Source organism: Copidosoma floridanum, unplaced genomic scaffold (genome assembly GCF_036245765.1).
Source record: "Copidosoma floridanum isolate Cflo_tuat_1 unplaced genomic scaffold, Cflo_Japanese_pri ptg000034l, whole genome shotgun sequence".
NCBI classification, from domain to species: Eukaryota; Metazoa; Arthropoda; class Insecta; order Hymenoptera; family Encyrtidae; genus Copidosoma; species Copidosoma floridanum.
This window is the reverse complement of record NW_028321911.1, coordinates 3553392-3570124: the sequence shown is the minus strand read 5'-3', so window position 1 is coordinate 3570124 and position 16733 is coordinate 3553392. Positions and strand designations below refer to the sequence as shown.

The 16733-nt window shown below is 33.7% G+C and overlaps 1 protein-coding gene across 1 annotated transcript in view; it reads right to left on the bottom strand.

The window, feature by feature from the left end:
• Positions 1-16733, bottom strand: part of LOC106644195 (regulator of G protein signaling 7) — a 750859-nt gene that overhangs the window by 258477 nt on the left and 475649 nt on the right. Inside the window, exon 15 of the mRNA XM_089597569.1 lies at positions 2059-2310. Coding sequence (XP_089453695.1) covers positions 2059-2310 — 252 coding nt within the window. The remainder of the gene's footprint in view (positions 1-2058; positions 2311-16733) is intronic.

The following is a 16733-nucleotide window of genomic DNA, read 5'->3' as shown; positions in this document are numbered from 1 at the left end:
TCAGTAGTAGTCTGTTCATCTCTGATACCTGTGCGTAGTTGTGCACGTGCGGAATGTTCGTTGGCTCTTTATTAAAGGTGAGTTAATATGGAGTTTGAGTAAAGACAGTTAGAAGACCTTGGAAAAACTTTGCATCATGCTCAAATATTTGTATTCTAAATAAATTCTATTTACAATGAAAGAATTTCTTAAAATAACACAAAAATAATAGTATTTCTATTATTAATTTATTATTTTCTGCAAGAGCACAATATTGAAAAAAACAATGAATAAACCCTAACCGTATGAGTACAGTAGAGAGAGAGCAAGCATGAGAGCAGACAATCAATAGCTCTCTTTATCCCACTCACGCTAACAGTCATTGATAAAATGCTTTTTTCATTATTTTTCAACATTTTACGATTGTCGGAACAAAATTAAAAAAGCTTTTTAATAGAAAATTTTTCTTTCAATATGCTGATACTTTTACTTTTTTTGTATCTTAAACCATTACAAGATAAAAGCAAACTGAAATTCAAAACCAGATTCTACGCAAAGTCTACGCAAGGTTTTCGCTTGCTTGACAAAACTTACGCTATGCCAGTGGCAAGAGCAGTGCCTATATTAGAAATGGTACTTTTAACGGACATGACCATATTTTCTCTCTCTTATTTTCTATTGCCTCCCCATGCCCAATTGTCTTTGCCCAATCACCCAACGAACGAGGAAATCAATCCACTACGTTATCGACTGACTCATCTCGTACGCTACACTTCACTGGCCAGTCACCCACTAGTTCCAGTGACAACTTGGATCTCAGCAGAAGCTGTTGTCTCACCTCGCCCAGAGCCTCAAACCCAGTGTTCCAATCGCTAATAAATCTTACCAGCTGATCTGATATTTTTATTAATAACTCTCACTACCTCCAACTCCCCGTTGCTGTTCTCACCCACTTACTCCTATAGGTCAGTTATAAAAATTAGGTGCATGACATGGGGCCTACGCTTCAAGTTACGGGAGCCTAATATAAAGTTAACTGAAGTAAGATGTAAAGAGTAAAAACACTGAATGAATTAGTATCAGTTAGAGTGTGCATCATTCTATCGACCTTTGTCATTCAAAAGTTGATAAATGAACGATTTCGTATGATTGTATTAAGAGTGATATCTACTTTAAATTTTGTAGACTTACCACTGCTTCACGAATTTATAAGCTTTTTAAGACAGGAGCTTTCTTACCATCCGAGGTATTATTTAATTAATCATTTATGATTAAAATAACTACAACTCTTCGATTTTAATTGTTTATCAATGATGTAATTTTTAAATATCACGAGCAGTTTCGATTTAAAACTTCGCTTTTTGATAGTACCATCTATCGCTCACTACGTAGCTTTTACTGGTTACTAGAAGACATAGCAAGTGGTAAAGTAGCTCATAGTGTGTAAGAAGGGCTGCGCAACGACTCAAAAGCATTCACCCGGATCACCTGATCTTAAGCCTATGCTAAGTTCTCGGTCACTCGACGAAACTTACGCTTTTGTCTTTCTTACCTACTATTTCCTACCATTACCGATTCTCTTTGCCTAATCAGACTCCCCCTCGATGTTTTTGAACAGCCCACCCCTATTGACTGGTTTTTAACAAGATTAATATGCTGATGCCGTTGCCACAGAGTCAAATGAAGTGGTAGAAACATGTCAGTTAAGTTGAATCTGTCAACCATTCTTATAGTACGTCCTTATTCTCTTAGAATAACGCATAAAATGACTTGCTTTGAAAAGTACTTTCTATAACTGAATATAAAGTTGGCTTAAAAGAGTTTTTCTAAAAAAAATTTGTTTTTACTTTCATTTTTATTTATTTTATGCACTTTTAAGACAAGCTTACGATTGAAAATAAGATTTATCTCATTCACCAGAATAAAGTGAATTTTTTTTCAAACAAATGTTCATTAGTAACTTTAGAAAAGTATACTTAGTTGTTTGTTCATGTTCTACTTATAAGTTTGATATAGAAATGAAGGTGAATGACATAAGGTAATAAAATACCGGAAAATCATAGCAGAGTTTCTTTTTACCTGTAAGGAATGTCCGTAAGATTTGATTGGCTGTGAGAGTGCGACACTTGAGGAGGCAAAGCTGCTGCATCTCTAACGCCACACAAGATCAATTCATGGGCTGAGCCAGATAAACTACGTTCACTGCCCCTGCGTCTACCTAAAGTTCCAAGGCCTCCAGAATGTCCATGCTGTTGTTGTTGCAGACTACATACAGATAATGGTGCACCTACTGGTGCTTTTTTTTTTCCCTGACCACCAAAGTTAAAAAATCTGTATGAAGCAAAAAGAGACATTTTAAACGTTGGATAATCGACGTTTATAAATAATTGAAGATACTGTACTAAAATTTTTTATTTCATACTGTTAAGGAATTTTTGTATTCTTAATTTCTAGTCTGCATATGTCCTACATAATATTTCCAGAATATTAGTTGCCATATAATTAATTATAGTGTAGTAAAACACAAACTCTGAGTTGATACTTCAATAAATATTTTTAAAACATTGTTCCTAGTGTAATACTATAGAACTTTACGTGTAGAGAATTTCACGATACTGTATTTACGATACATTCGTGTTAAATAGTTAAATTTGCCATTTTGTGAGAGTAGAACTTAGATGTAGCTTTTAATTTAAACCTTGTAAAAAAAGTTTTTTGTTTAATTATTATTTACAATGAAATTAGCATTTATTAGACAAGTTTTAAGTTAAAGGTACTCTGTAGTTGTAGGGGCACATACGTTAAACCTTCTCAGAAAGGTAAAACTTCACGCTTGTAATATTCAGTGAAAGTCTATAGTACAATGGTACATATTTAGAAATTTAATAATAATTAACTATAGACAGACAAAAATGATTAAGAAAGCCTTATTTGTTAACAGTTTTCTTTTCTGAAACTGAGACTAGTACTACAAAAATCTTTAATACTATTCAAATAATATTCAATATAGAAAAAAAGCATAACTAGAAGACGCTCACAAGGTTACCAACGGATGTAATGATAGTTATTTTTTTTTGGTTGGTGTAGAGACATGAACATACATATAGAACGACATAATAAGCTAACGTGAGACAATTTAGAAGTGTATTAGATTTACAAATATGGGTCTGTTGCGAGCAGGATACCCCCAAAAAGTTGCTAAGAAATAACAGTAAATAACCGTTATAGTTTAAGTTATAAATTTAAATGGTTACTTACATTTTTAAGATTGCTAAACACAAATTCAATGTTACAAAAATTTTAAAAAATATTTTTCATGCTCTCTTACATATAATTTTCGGCTACTCAGAAAGTTTGAAAAGATTTTTTTTCTTAATTTCATGCACTTATTTTTTTAAGTTTAAATCTTAAAACAAAACCTTATCAGAAATTTTACAAAAGTTTGTTCATTATGTCATAAATTTTTTTATTTTCAGTGTTCAATATCAGGTGTGCTGAGATATTTAAAAAAAAGTAAATTTAAAAAGTCACAAGAATCTCATAAGTAATGATTGAGTACAAAAATATTATACATTACAAAGTTTTGTGTACAGTTTCAGATTTTTATCTTGAACCGTGCTGATCAATTCAGTGGCATAAACAAGTTGTAACATCGGTGTATCCACATTAATTTTTTTTCCCCTTGCTTCAAAACTTTCCGTGCCGATTTTAGAACACTAAACGCAGGGGCCAATGTGCATATGAAGAGAGATGAATTACCTACAAGATTGCTCGTAGCTAAGGTACTACGACCATGCATGACTCACATACATGCCCGCTGGCTCATGCTGACCGGAAATGAAATCAAATGAAATACTTTTTAAAGCGTAAAATAATAAAATAACTTTAAAGAACTAACAGATGCAAAAGGTTAGCTAGGAACAGTTGCGCCGATAAATAAGAACTAAGACAAGTAGACTAAGATAGAGTTAATGTATAGTTGATTAGCAACCACAATATAAATAATAATGTTAACTACTGTAAACCTAACAAAGCGACATTATTAGTTTTCGCTCGTTTTTGATACATGAGTTGCCAAGCTACCCTCTTGCACCATTTAATTTGTATACCACTCGCAAAAATCTAATTTTTGTAATCCGCACAAATGTTGCTACTTTTTAATATGTAAAGAAAAGCGGGAAAGTTGAGCCAACAGTCAAAAATAACTCCTTCAGCTTTTCCTAACTCAGATATGTCGAGAAAAAGGTTGTACGACTGAGCCAATATAAGTAACAGAATTTTCAAGTCCCTAGGGCACCACGTGCCGACATCCTCTCCAAAGAGTAAGCAAAAGGGGAAATGAGAATTGATACCACTACTAACATTTAAAAATATATTCGTAGCTTACAATAAATTAAAATGACCGACAAGCTTAGTTAAGTTAACAAACAATGGGTCACGATGAACACCTAATTTGTATTTGAACCACAACTACAGCTGCTTCAGAGATAAATGGTTGGGCTGCTGTTAACAATTACTCGTTCTGATTATCAACTTGTTCAATATATATATTTGGCAACTCTAGCAACTATTATAGTTATTAATGTGTAATAATTATTATTACTCACCCTATTATTATTAAAGCAACGCAGTAAACGATTATTCAGTCCAAACCTACATGAAATATTCGGCGATTTTCACCGCTCTTGTTGCAATAAATTTGATTAAATGAACGAACAATGCTTAGTCTGAGTAAATTCTAGCAATATGTTATCCTAAGGTTAATATTAAATTACATGGGAAAATCTGTAAAATCTTGATGTAAAAGAGAAAGGAAGGGTGCAAGTGAGTGAATCACCTTCCCCTCTCTTGACACATGTAGAAAAGCTAGCCAGAGGTGGGAAGTGCCAATTTTGAGTGGCTAAACTAGAGCAACTCCAGCCAATTAGATCTCCGGCTATTGTCTTTTTCCCCAAAATTTTCGGTGGCAAGCTTTCCTTCGTCGTTTTCCAGCCAGCGCATGGTCGAGGTCCACTACTCCTTATAAAAAGGCCCAGAGGCCCCGAGAAAAACACTCGACTTGACTTGGCTCGTCGATAGCCCTTCAAAGTAGACTGAGTAGTAAGAGTCCACCTCTGCTACAACCCAGTCTACTGCGAAGCAAGGCACAGTTACAGTTTAATTTCACCCTTGGACGGTTGACTAGGTAGCTATAGTCAGCCTCTGCTATCTTGCGGTCCTCCACGAGTGTGGTTTCAAATCCTCGATCTCGGACACCACGCGTTAAACCAGAAATAAAAGTAAGTCAAATTGTAATACTAAAGTAAAAGTCTTTTTTTCCTTTTTTTCTCTCGGTTTCAAACGTGGATGTGTTTTTGTTAGAGTTTAAAATTCGGTATAGGTAAATACCACGTTACGAGATTAAATAGATCAATTAGTCCTTACGTAAAGTCTAGGGTAATTACGTTTACTCCAGATGGTACTAGTGGATCTTAGACCGGTTGCGAACTTAAACCATTTTACCCCCTTGCGTAACCTCTAGAGTGTAACAACCTTTGCTCGTTACGGTACTGGTAATCTCTACATCACGAACGGGATACGGTTTGACACATCACACCAGGTATCCTCGATAAATTCGAGGCGTGCCGTAAGCGAGTGCATCACATTATTGCTTGACAACCGCGTCGATTTAATCAAAATGGTCGTCCTCACCTTCTTTCAAATACTTAGTCAAGAAAAATAACTACCCTTTAGCCCCGCGTCCTACCTACGTGCCCAGTGCGAGTCCCGAGTTATTAAGCGAAAGCTTAGAGTTAAATAATACGTTGCACCTACTTAACAAAGTATTTAAAAGACAATTTATAATTTTTAACTATTATTTACTACATATTGCTAAGAAATTGTGTATTCTTGATGGATGTAAATTTCTTTAGTGTATGCATAGTCAAGCTCGTGCACGCACGCACGCACGCATGCACACACACACATACAGACACACGCGCTCGCATATACATACTAGCGTCCCCTCGTTCAGCTTCGCCCAAGACTCACGGAATAACACCTTTGTTCATTGACACGTAGTGCACAATTTTTTCAGTTAAAAATTTTGCGTACATTTTTAACACTATTCGAAATAAAAAAAATACTAACTAATAAGAATTCAAGTTCAAAAGCTATGCAGCTTACCTGAATGAAAAAAGTAAGCTATAATAAGTTAAAAAAAAGAAAATAATGCTAAAAAGTGCTAATTGTTCCTTATCCCACAACATAATTGTTGGCCCTAAAGGGCTGCTGATTTGCGCTTCCTCACATTATAAGAAATTAAAAGGGCCAGTTATTACGACATTCAGGATATAAAACTGAAATAAAAATTTAGTTGACAAATATTTTTTTTTAATCTTAAAATATTATTACCAGAGCAACAAAGTCCTGGAACCTAATCTCTTCATTTTTCATTACTACAATAAAAACAAATACATTTTATTTTGCTTATTAAATAATAAAGAAAATTGAAATAATTACTGTCAGTGTGACAATAGAAAGCTGATCTCTCACCTAATAAATTTTTTTTTCGTTGATTTTAACGCTGCACTGCTGTTTTAATCTCCATAAATGTTCTGCAACGGTTTCTTCACGCCTTAAACTGTATACATTTAATGTATTTAAAGTTATTCTTTCAATTTGCCGTCTTGTAACTCTAGGGATGGTTAAACCTTTTGTGAGCTGCGAAAGAATGTTTTCGTTAACTTTATTAAGATGTGATATATTTGTTGGCAAAGTAGTTCGACGTTCAATGTCTTCAAACAGGACTGGTGAGCTAAACTCTTTCTTGATTAAAGTTTCCAGAAAAGGTGATTGCCTGGATACCTCAATATAATTTTCTCTGGCCTGTTGTTATAGCACCAGATTGGTTGCGGAGAAAACAACAGTGTTTCAAAACGTTAGTGCTGATTGCAGTGCTCTTTTCTAACGTTTCTGATGTTAGGCCAGGGACGTTTTTTTTCGCAGAGCCCAGTCGTTTTGATTATCAAAGGTGGGAAGATTAGTTAATGATGCTTTTCGGTTGGAGACTGTCTATTTGCTCAAGTTTATTTTTCCTTTATAGTTTCATTCAACACTCGGCTTGCCCAACAGACCTCAGAGATAATTGGAGATTCCTGATTAAATACTTAAATTTGAGAGGGTAATGCAGAATTTTTGGTAGTTGGGGTCACCAGCCTTGCAGCAAAATGACGTTTGTGACGTCTGCCAGTAAATAATTGGCTGGGTTTAATCGTGGCTGGCATTATACAATCTTTCAGCAGACAAATTGTTGTCAGAAATAGTTGTAAAAATATATTTGTTAACAAGATAGTTTAACGTTAGAGGGCCCATAAAAGATCCGATGAGATGGATGGTTAAGTCAGGAACGTAAATACTTATGATGGCCCTGAAAAAGGCTAGTGGTAATTTTTTAAGTTATTACTGGTTATTATTCTCGATTATAAGGAGCCAGCTGTAGGTGGCCTGACTTTTACTTTTGGAGAGGCACTCGTTAATCTCGGTGGCTTGGGATAGAATTCAATGTAAGTTGCTTGTCCATTGGAGAAGAGTGACATTGGTAGCCAGGATAACCAGCTACATGACTGACAACTATATTCTAAATGCATTGCCGATAAACGACTGTGAAAAAATGGTATTCAGCAATTTGCTTGGAAATATCATAACAATATTCACTAACTTGTGTTGAAGGTAGCTTCAATTTAACTTCTACACCACCAAGTGGATCCTACCAATGTTAAGTGAAAAGCTAGCATGTTTTTTTTCAAAAGCCTAAGCTTCTTTATTGCTATTGTTATTAATTTTTTTAAAATTAAAACTATACAAAAACAACCTGAAAAGTGTTAAGAGCAAAATCTTAGCAGACTTGGTTGAGTAGTTTTTGTGGTCAGTGATTACAGCGGTTTTTTGGACTCATCTTTATGTATTCGTTAATAAAAAGGTATATTTTATGTCTCAGTTAATAGAAACGCTATGTAAGACGATATTAATCGGAAAACTTAATTAAATCAATCTTATTAGGATAATTAAGGTACTTTTTTTGCTAAAGCTACCACAAAATTCAAATTATTTAGAAGTATTGCTTCTGTTTGACATGAGAAAAAAAAGTGTAGTAATTATAAGATTTGGTAAAAGCCCGTAACGCTTTCATATTTTAAAATTAAATAAGAAGAAAGTTATGGTAAAAATTTGTATTATCTAGATTTAGTAAGTTCCAAGAAATTTGTGCTTATTTCAGTTATGGACATAACGAAATAAATGTTTTAACCACTAAGCGCTTATTTGTACATTCTTGCTTTTCAAATATGCTTATTTTCGTACAATGACACATATGAAGGTGTACGAACTTACAGATAATTATATTAATGCAGTAATTTTGCTAATTATAAATATTGTTTATTTGCAATATGTGATAAACAATAGTGTTAGCAGTATAGATGTGTAGGTATGTGATCGGGAAATGAAATGTAGAACACTGTCGTTTTTATTATAAAACACGGACACGTTTATTCTCACTATCTTCAGTGTATGCTATCTTTGCTCTTAACAATCAAAGATACAATCGTTAGCTGAACTGAAATAAAACAAGATTAAATCCAAAGGAAAATACTAAGAGCAGAAAGTGCGTATCAACCGACCGACTGACCACGCGAAAGTGAGTAAACTATAGGTATTAGACGCTGAAGTGCAGTGTCACGGCGTCTCGTCTTCTTAGTATTGCGCATGCGTTAGAATTCAGATACGAGCGCCAAATATACATCTAACACTCCCTCCCGTTCATATCCAAATTTAACAAAACAATATAAAATGAAAAGAGGAAAGACATATTGGATTATTAACACTGAGTTATCATATTAAAATGAATAAGTAATCAGCTGAAGATGTGGAACAGGTCAGCTTCTTGATCACTCATTGGGGTTGGTTGTGACAAGCTAAAATATACACAGAGAGATACATTGATCGGCATGTCTACTATCATCATCTATCTGTTATCAATTTATTAATTTTACTATCTCAAGTTCAAGTTTAATTATCATGCAATTTACGCTGCTTAACATTCAAAATTTCTTTCGTTAGTCTTTCATGCTGTTCAAACGGTAGGGGTTTTGTAAGAATGTCTGCTAGTTGTTCCTTGAATAAAATCTATTTAACGATTATTTTTCCTCTGGATACACATTCCTTAACGTAGTGAGCATTGATTTCGGTCATGTGTCTTAGTCTTTTGCCACCATCTATATTAGCACTTGCTCCGGCGGCTTTTTTGTCACACCAAAGGTCCACAGGAAACAGAATGTATGACAGTATTAAGCTGATTGAGTGTTCCAATCCTATCAGCTCCTGCCTTGCATCACACATTGCCACGTATTCTGCCTCGCAGGTTGAGATTGCAACGCAACTCTGTTTTCTCGTCTTCCAAGCAACTGTATCGCAATACAATCTTACGAGGTATCCACCTGTTGTAATTAAGCCTTTACAGTCTGCCAAACTTGCATCATTCTCTAGTCATCAGTTGGGCAGATTTGGTGTCTGCTTAATACATTCACAGAGTGCGAGATGTCTGGTCTGACTGTGTTAGCCAGATACAGCAGGCTTCCAACTGCTTCTCTGTGAGATACATTTTCTTCAGTTTTAGTTTTTTTCAGTTCTCTAGTTTCTTCTGATTCTTATCTGTCCTTTCTTTGCTGATTCAGGGCTTGATTTGTCGCCATTGGTGTTCTTTGTTGTTTTGAGTCGGTAAATTCAAACCTTTCCAGAACTTTGTCGAAGTATGGTGTTTGCGTAAATAAAATTGAATTATGTTTTCTATCTCTCTTTTTACTGTGATAACTAAGAAAGTGCCAACCTCGCCAAGATCTGATATCTCAAAGTCAGACTGCAGACCAATCCTAATTTCTTGTGGCTTACTTACCAATTTCTAGCTATCATGATATCATCTTCATAAAAAATTAAGATTAAAAAGCTAACTTTTTCTTTCCATGCGTAAAAGCAAGTTTTACTGGTGTGCGTTTGTGATACTAGTTTCAGTGCAGAACCACACGAAAACACTCGTTTCATTCCTTCAAGCTGATCTTGATTCTATAAAGTGCTTTTTCTAAATTACATACTTTATTTTTTTTAAGTTAATCTTTGTCAAGCAGACCTTCAGAAAAATCTATATTTATTTTTTTCTTGATTGGAAAATTTATAAATGCTGTCTTAACATCCAGCAGAAAAGTTTCTAAGTTAAATTTAGTAAAAGTTGATATTACCAATCTCACAAGAGCCAATCCAGATACAGGAGCATGAGTCTGTTGCAAGTCGTACTTATTCCTATCTTTAAACCCACGAATCACCAACCTTACTTTAAACGTCGTGGTTTCCATTTTCGTCTATCTTTTTCTATAGGACTTGTCTAGAAGCTATGATGTTTGGCTTGCTTCCTTTAACATCCATAGTTGGCCTATCTACAATTTTCCATACTTGATTTTATGCATCGATTCCAATTTTTTGTAGATTGCTTTTAAGTTTTCTTAAACAAGCTCTTCATTCTTCCTTGGTCGTCCTCATTTTATCTTGACTGCTTGTTTTTTTTCCGTTTCTAATAAAACTTTAAGACTATCTTTACAAAACTTAATGAACCATTCATCTTATTTAATGTCTGTCTTATGATTATTTCAGTTTGCTATTTTATCATTTCCCCAGACATTTCTAAATACAAGTCTTTCATGAAATCTTACACCCAGAACCTCATAAAATTTGCATCCTCTGGTCTTAGAAAAATGCAGCCGGTAATAGTATAGCCAACCAGTACTACTCGTATACCTTGTGGGCTGTATTTGGTTCCAGTGTTCCTTTGTATCTTACTAAAGGTCACATGACCAAATCTTATTTGATTTATTTCTATCTTTAAATTAGGGCTAAAAATTCCTAAGGGAGCTGTTATTTTGTTGGACAGGTGTGGTGTGCGATTATATGTATATACGACAGCACCTAAGGTTAGATCCAACATGTTCTTCCTTAACCTTGAGTCAAATATGTAGGTTCATACTTTGCCCTGCAATGTGCGATTAATTCGTTCTAAAACGCCATTGTATTGAAGATTGACTGGACAGACCAGTTGTGACTCAGCTCCCAATCTCTGGAGAATTTTCACTGTTCGACCTTCTGCAAACTCTGTGCCTCAGTTTTGTAATAGCACATCTTTGCATTAAAGTCCAGTAGATTTCCTGCGCTGGTCACAAATTTGTCTATACAATTTCTTGCTTTACTTGTCACTTTCACATGGTGTGCTATCGTCAATATTAAGTAGTCATCTGTGTATACTATTATAAATTTGTATCGTTCAGGATGAGTTGTTTTGATGCCCTCTCTCCTCTAGTGTTCAAAGGCATTTTCTAAATTTCAGCAATATGACGCACCTTGCATAATGCAATGAAGTGATCGAACAGAGACTTATTTTACTCTTTATTGTCCAAGAACTTTCTTTGCAATCCTTAAGATATTTCAATGATAAATGCCCGAATCCGAACCCAATGATTAGTTTTTTACTATCATTAATTTTTCTATCTTTAATGGTTTTCTCAAACTAATTTTGTTGAGCGGTATCCAACAATCGTTTTCAGATCCATTGTTTGGGATTATAGGTCAGCTTTTACTTTAATTGGTACTGACTTCCTGAACCTTTTTAGCCATTGCTGCAGAGGCACAATCTATCATTAGGCAATCCATAAATTCTTTACGCTTCTTGTTGTTGCTTGTACTCTGACCATCTTGCACTTGTTCCACTATCCAATGAAGACTCTGGAGGTATCGGAAATTAACGTCTTGTTAGAGCGTGGGTCAAAAATATCTATCTTAAGGTTATCTAAATAGATACATATGCATCTATCAACAAGCTAACAAAGCGACATCAAGTTTCTAGCGAGCATATTAGTGTATATCACTCTATCTAGGACAATTTTGTTTTTGTTATTACTACTCGAAACCCACCTTTCTCCCTCCTCTCTTAAGTTCACTGAGGAATTTTTATTCGCGCATTTCATCAATTTTCTTTCATAAATATTTGGTTTACTCCGTGCACGTAGACAGCAAAGTTCGGGGTTTAACAACAAACATACTACTCAATGCATTAGATCTAAGCAATTCTATATTACTTTAACTTTCTTTACACTTTACTTAAATATTTATAGGACAAGCCATTCTCGCTTTAAAACAGTCTATTAGAATCTGCAATTTTCACATCTGGTACTTTATTGACAATCTCATGGTAAAAGGCCATTTCTTTTCTTATCTTCAAGAAAACTCTGAGTCTTACTCACAAGTTTGAAATCTTTTAAAATCCATTTAAAATCCATCTTAATCTATCAAGGAATTCGCAAGATTTTATATCACTTTGCTTTGTGGGATTAAATCTAACAGTGTGAATTTTGTTGTATATTTGATACGCCTTCATCTGTATATCACTTCTTTTCATGTCATTAATTTTTGCACTATTACCGTAAGATGAGTAAAAAATTACTCTGTTTTAATAATCTAAGAAATATCTATCTAATAGTAAATTGAAGTTTTGCTCATTATCTTCAATCATTTTTTAAATCCCTTAAATATTTTTCTTGAAGGCTCCTGGCTCCTTTAGTCAATTCTATCTTCAGATCATTATTTCTGCCTGCCATTTTCTTATGCAAATTATCTATCCGTTTCTTTAAATTATCTTTTCTTTCGTTCAGATCCTTTAACATGCTATCTATAGTTTATATATTAATCGAATTCTTTTTTTTTTTTTGTTTTTTTTTTTTTTAATATTAATTGTTCTATTTTATTAGAATAATGTATAAATTAAATCTATCTTTCCATTTTTTAAAGTTTTAATTTGCTTTCTCGATCAAATAATATTGTATCAATCAAGTCTATCTTTCTATTTTTTAAAGCTTTGCTATTTTTAGTTGAGGTATCATCAAAACTATCTTTTCATTTTTATATTATTAATTTGCTATCTTGATGAGGTATGAATTAATTTTATTTCTTTATCTTTTAAATATTTATTCTTGTCTTTAGATGAGGTATCATTAAATTTATTTCTTCATCTCTCAAATCTATATTCTTGTCTTTAGATGAGGTATTAATCAAATTTATCTTTCTATCGCTCAAATCTTTATTCTTATCTTTACATGAGGTATTAATCAAATCATTCTTCTATCTCTCAAATTTTTATTGTAATCTTTAGATGAGGTATTAATCGAATTTATTTTTCTTTCTTTCGAATCTTTGTTCATATCCTTAGATGACGTATCTTTCAAATTTATTTTTTATCTCTTAAATCTTTATTCTTGTCTTTAGATGAGGCATCAATCAAATTCATTTTTCTATCTCTCAAATCTTTATTCTAATCTTTAGATGACGTATTAATCAAATTTATTTTTCTTTCTCTCGAATCTTTGTTCTTATCTTTGGATGACGTGTCAATTGAATTTATTTTTCTATTCCTCAAATCTTTAGTTTTCTATCTTGTCTTGAGATAAGGCATCAATTAAATTCATTTTTTTATCTCTTAAATTTTCAGTTTGCTATCTTGTTTTTAGATGAGGCATCAATTAAATTTGTTCTTCTATCTCTCAAATCTTTAGTTTAATATCTCATCTTTAAATGAGGAATCAATTAAACTTATTTTTCCTTCTCTCAAATCTGTAGTTTGCTATCTTGTCTTTAGATAAGGCATCAATTAAATTTGTTTTTCTATCTCTTAAATCTTCCGTTTGTTATCTTGTCTTTATATGAGGCATCAATCAAATTAATTTTTTTATCTCTCAAATCTTTAGTTTGCTATCTTGTTAAAGGTTTTCTTTGTTTATGTCTATCTTAAATTTTGTTTGCACGTGACTTATTGTATTCAAATTTTCTATCTTTAATCTATCTAACAAATCTTTAACTGGAATGTGCTGCTTGTGTTTAGGAATAGTGTAAATTATATCTCCACATTTTTCCATTAAGTTAAACTGATCTCCTGTGTCGTAATCGTCACTTATATCTCTTATAATAACTCAGATCAAGTTATATATTACTTTCCAGTGACCATTTTAATCCCATTTGTGTCACCAGGAAACATGAGCAAGCACGCACACACGAGCTCAATGCATGCGTACTACTCATGGGACGAGATTCATGAGATGACTTAAACATGCAAACGTAACATGTTTATAGTCATACACAATAGCAGCACAATTTCAATGCAATGGAGTACAATCGTATGCCTGTTCTTACGATGTGCTGAAGCGTATTACACTAAAATTAGAAATTTTTAATTTCTGCATTTTGGTTTAAGTCGGCATTTACCTCTAGTCTGAGCGTGAAAATCCACGGAGAGGATCGAGGCTGCACTGTACGGAGACTTGGAAAAGTAAGCATGTCTATCTAAGATGGCTGCTTTGTGCGCGCCATCAGCTTCCAAGCCTACTGTAAGGAATACATACGCCCGGTCTGACCAAACGCAAGTCATGGCCGAAACGAAAGTCTCTCTCCCCGCTTTAAGGCGTCCCCCTCAGTGGTAGCTATAGCTGTGGCAGCTAAATAAAAATCCTCATACCCCAATGCAAGCCTGCCTCACGTGAGGAAAAACACGTGCCTACTCTTGACCTTTGAGAATTACAGAGTACAAGCTTTATAAAATACTTTACAAATCCTATCTACTGTCATATTTATCATATCTATAACATATATTATTACCACTCTTATGCAATTTTGGTTTCGAACCATCGAAAAATAAAACACATTATGTCAACATAATGACCGATAAAGACATTATAAATATCATTATCAGTTACTTACTTTCTTTCTTCTGTAAATTTTTCACAATCTTTTTCACCACGCCACCTGTCACCTCCCCAATCTGCTCGGTCTCACTAGTGGCTGATGTCAATCTCTACACCACCTCGTTGATGGCCTGTAAGAAAAGGGGCACAAAGAAACGCGGAGAGCAAAAAAAATGAGATCAAACGCGAGATGGACTCGATCACAGAGAAAAAAATGGCGGCTAGCGGAGGTCTTGAATACACAACCACACTACACTTTTAAGGCCCATAACCTGGTAGCAGTATGGATGTGTGGGTATGTGATCGGGCAATAAAATGTACAACACTGTCGTTTTTATTATAAAACACGGACACGTTTATTCTCACTATCTTCAGTGTATGCTATTTTTAGTCTTTACAATCAAGGATACAATCGTAAGTTGAACTGAAATAAAGCAAGATCAAATCAAAAGGAAAATACGAAGAGCAGGGAGTGCGTATCGACCGACTGACTGACCGCGCGAAAGTAAGTAAACTATAGGTATTAGACGCTGAAGTGCAGCGTCATGGTGTCTTGTCTCCTTCCTATTGCGCATGCGTTAGAATTAAGTTACGAGCGCCAAATATGCATCTAACAAATAGTTAAAAATTATAACTGTCCTTTTAATACCATGTTCTATTTTTAAAATGATTATAGCGAATCAAACTGTTGCGTTAAACTGTTTATTATCTCAGCAGAACCAAAATCTAATCTAAAAAGGTTATTCTAGTTGTTAAAACTTTGCGTTAATCCTACTTTTTATTTAATACTAATAAGCCTCAAACAAAAAATCAATTGCCCAAAATTGGTCAATGTACATGCACTTCTGTTTTTTAATAATAGAAATCAATAAAATTTCTTACGTTTAAGGATATCTTTCATAATAAACAATGTACTTATTCTAATGATTTCTGTTTGGCTGTCTGAAAAATTCGACGAACAGTTACAATTTGTTATTATTAGTAAATTTTTAGTATACTAGGACTGCTACAACTAAAACTCATCATGAAATGCCTTAATCTGGTCGTTCAGTTTGTTATTACCGCTAAAAAAAGTCAATGATACGGTCTAGTAAGACAATGTTTATATCTGAGGTCCTTTATACAATTATATTTACAAACTAAAAACTTTAGTAACTATTAAACAGTTGCAATCATTATGTCATCCTGGTACAAATTACTTTATGCTACAGAAGGCTTTTTTTTGTAGGCTGGTACCATAATTTGCACCCCAGGAGGTATGTATAAGCGTTTTTTCATACTTTTGTTACATAAACTGAGTTGTTATTCGTAATTTCTTATGCACTTGGTGAAAACATCAAATAAGTTTGGATCTTGGTTTAGGATGACAAAAGAACATGCAATAACTGTTCCCTTTATATGTCTTTCAACTAACGTACCACGATGAATTTGAGTGATCAGAAAATTTTCCATCTAATATTTACGATTCTTGGAAGAGAGAAATCACTCAATTTGCTCACAATAGGTACTATTTTTAATTTTATCAATCCCTTGAATTTCATGCACGTAGTGAATATGTCAGTAAAATTCTGATATTCATTGAAAATGCTAAAAGAGAATGCAGTGATCTTTTGTTTATAAAACAATTTACAAAATTTATGTGCATGTCATTTCAATGTAAGTTGCATAAAACATAGATTTTCAGGATATGGCACAGGATTATTGTACCTAAAATCACTTTTTATTACTTTTGAATTTCTAATCTTCTCAAAACTATTTTACTCTTTGTATAATCTAAAGAAAATCTAGCAGTTGTATTGCTAGTCACGTTTTTTTTTAAAAATAAAAGAATACAACGACTGTCCAGGTAAGAAACACATCGTTTTTCGTAAATGAAGAGGTGTGAATAAAGGGGTTGCACGAAATAAAAATGAGTATTATATAGAAAGACAGAACATTTATTTAATTTAA